At 49.0% G+C, this 832-nt stretch overlaps 1 protein-coding gene across 1 annotated transcript in view; it reads left to right on the forward strand.

The window, feature by feature from the left end:
• The window catches only part of LOC108579827, a 5,485-nt gene extending 4,685 nt beyond the window's left edge, over nt 1-800 (forward strand). Inside the window, exon 5 of the mRNA XM_017943448.1 lies at nt 1-800. This exon is cut by the window's left edge and continues 1,948 nt beyond it. Within this exon, the coding sequence (XP_017798937.1) occupies nt 1-733 (733 nt within the window). The 3' untranslated portion in view covers nt 734-800.
• The last annotated feature ends 32 nt before the right edge of the window (nt 801-832 follow it).

Consider the following 832-nt stretch of genomic DNA (forward strand, 5'->3'; position numbering starts at 1 on the left):
GACTCAAACGCTTTTGTCATCTTCCGCTTCTATCTCGATCCCCTCTTGTTCTACCACGTTTTCACCTTCGTTACCGCAACATTCGCCTTTGTATTCGCCTTCATTCTCTTCCTTGCCGACTGTTACGTCCGTAACACCTCGACAAACGTCTTCGTCTTTCCTTCCACCGAATCACATTTCCGAAACTGTGCACGATGTCAACTTCGACGGTATCTGTCGTGCAGCAGAGGTCGTTCAATCGGTACCTAACCTAACCGGCATTACCACACCGTCTACCACCACCATCACCACCACCACCACAACCACCACCACAACCACCACCACAACCACCACCACCACCACCACCACCACCACCACCACCACCACAACCACCACCCCCATTCTTTCTTCCTCATTTTCGGTCGTTTCGTCCTCGTCGTCTTCGTCATCCTCGTCCTCGTCTTCTTCCGCCTCCTCCTGTTCTTTCTCTTCCTCCTCGTCTTCTTGTTCCTCGTCGTCTTCCTTGCAAATCCCTTGTTCGCCGTCGAAATTACTACAACAACGAGAAATTATCGGCGCCTATAGCGCGATAGAACGCGGAGTTCCAGAAGGTGCTGCGAGCGCACCTTCTCACGATGCTTCGCAACCAGGAATTTTACTTACGGCAAACTCTTATATCACGCATAATTCCACCGGTGTCCAGGTTTTACCGACCCACGCGCAAAATTCGGTATATTATGCCATGAATGTTTAAATTTGCTGTATACTCTAACGAATTGGAACTATACATACATGCGTAAGTATATCGATGCGTCGGATAACAACGGGATGATAGTGCAGTTACATTTTTGTG

Source organism: Habropoda laboriosa, unplaced genomic scaffold, assembly GCF_001263275.1.
Source record: "Habropoda laboriosa isolate 0110345459 unplaced genomic scaffold, ASM126327v1 scaffold2, whole genome shotgun sequence".
In the NCBI taxonomy this organism is placed as follows: domain Eukaryota; kingdom Metazoa; phylum Arthropoda; class Insecta; order Hymenoptera; family Apidae; genus Habropoda; species Habropoda laboriosa.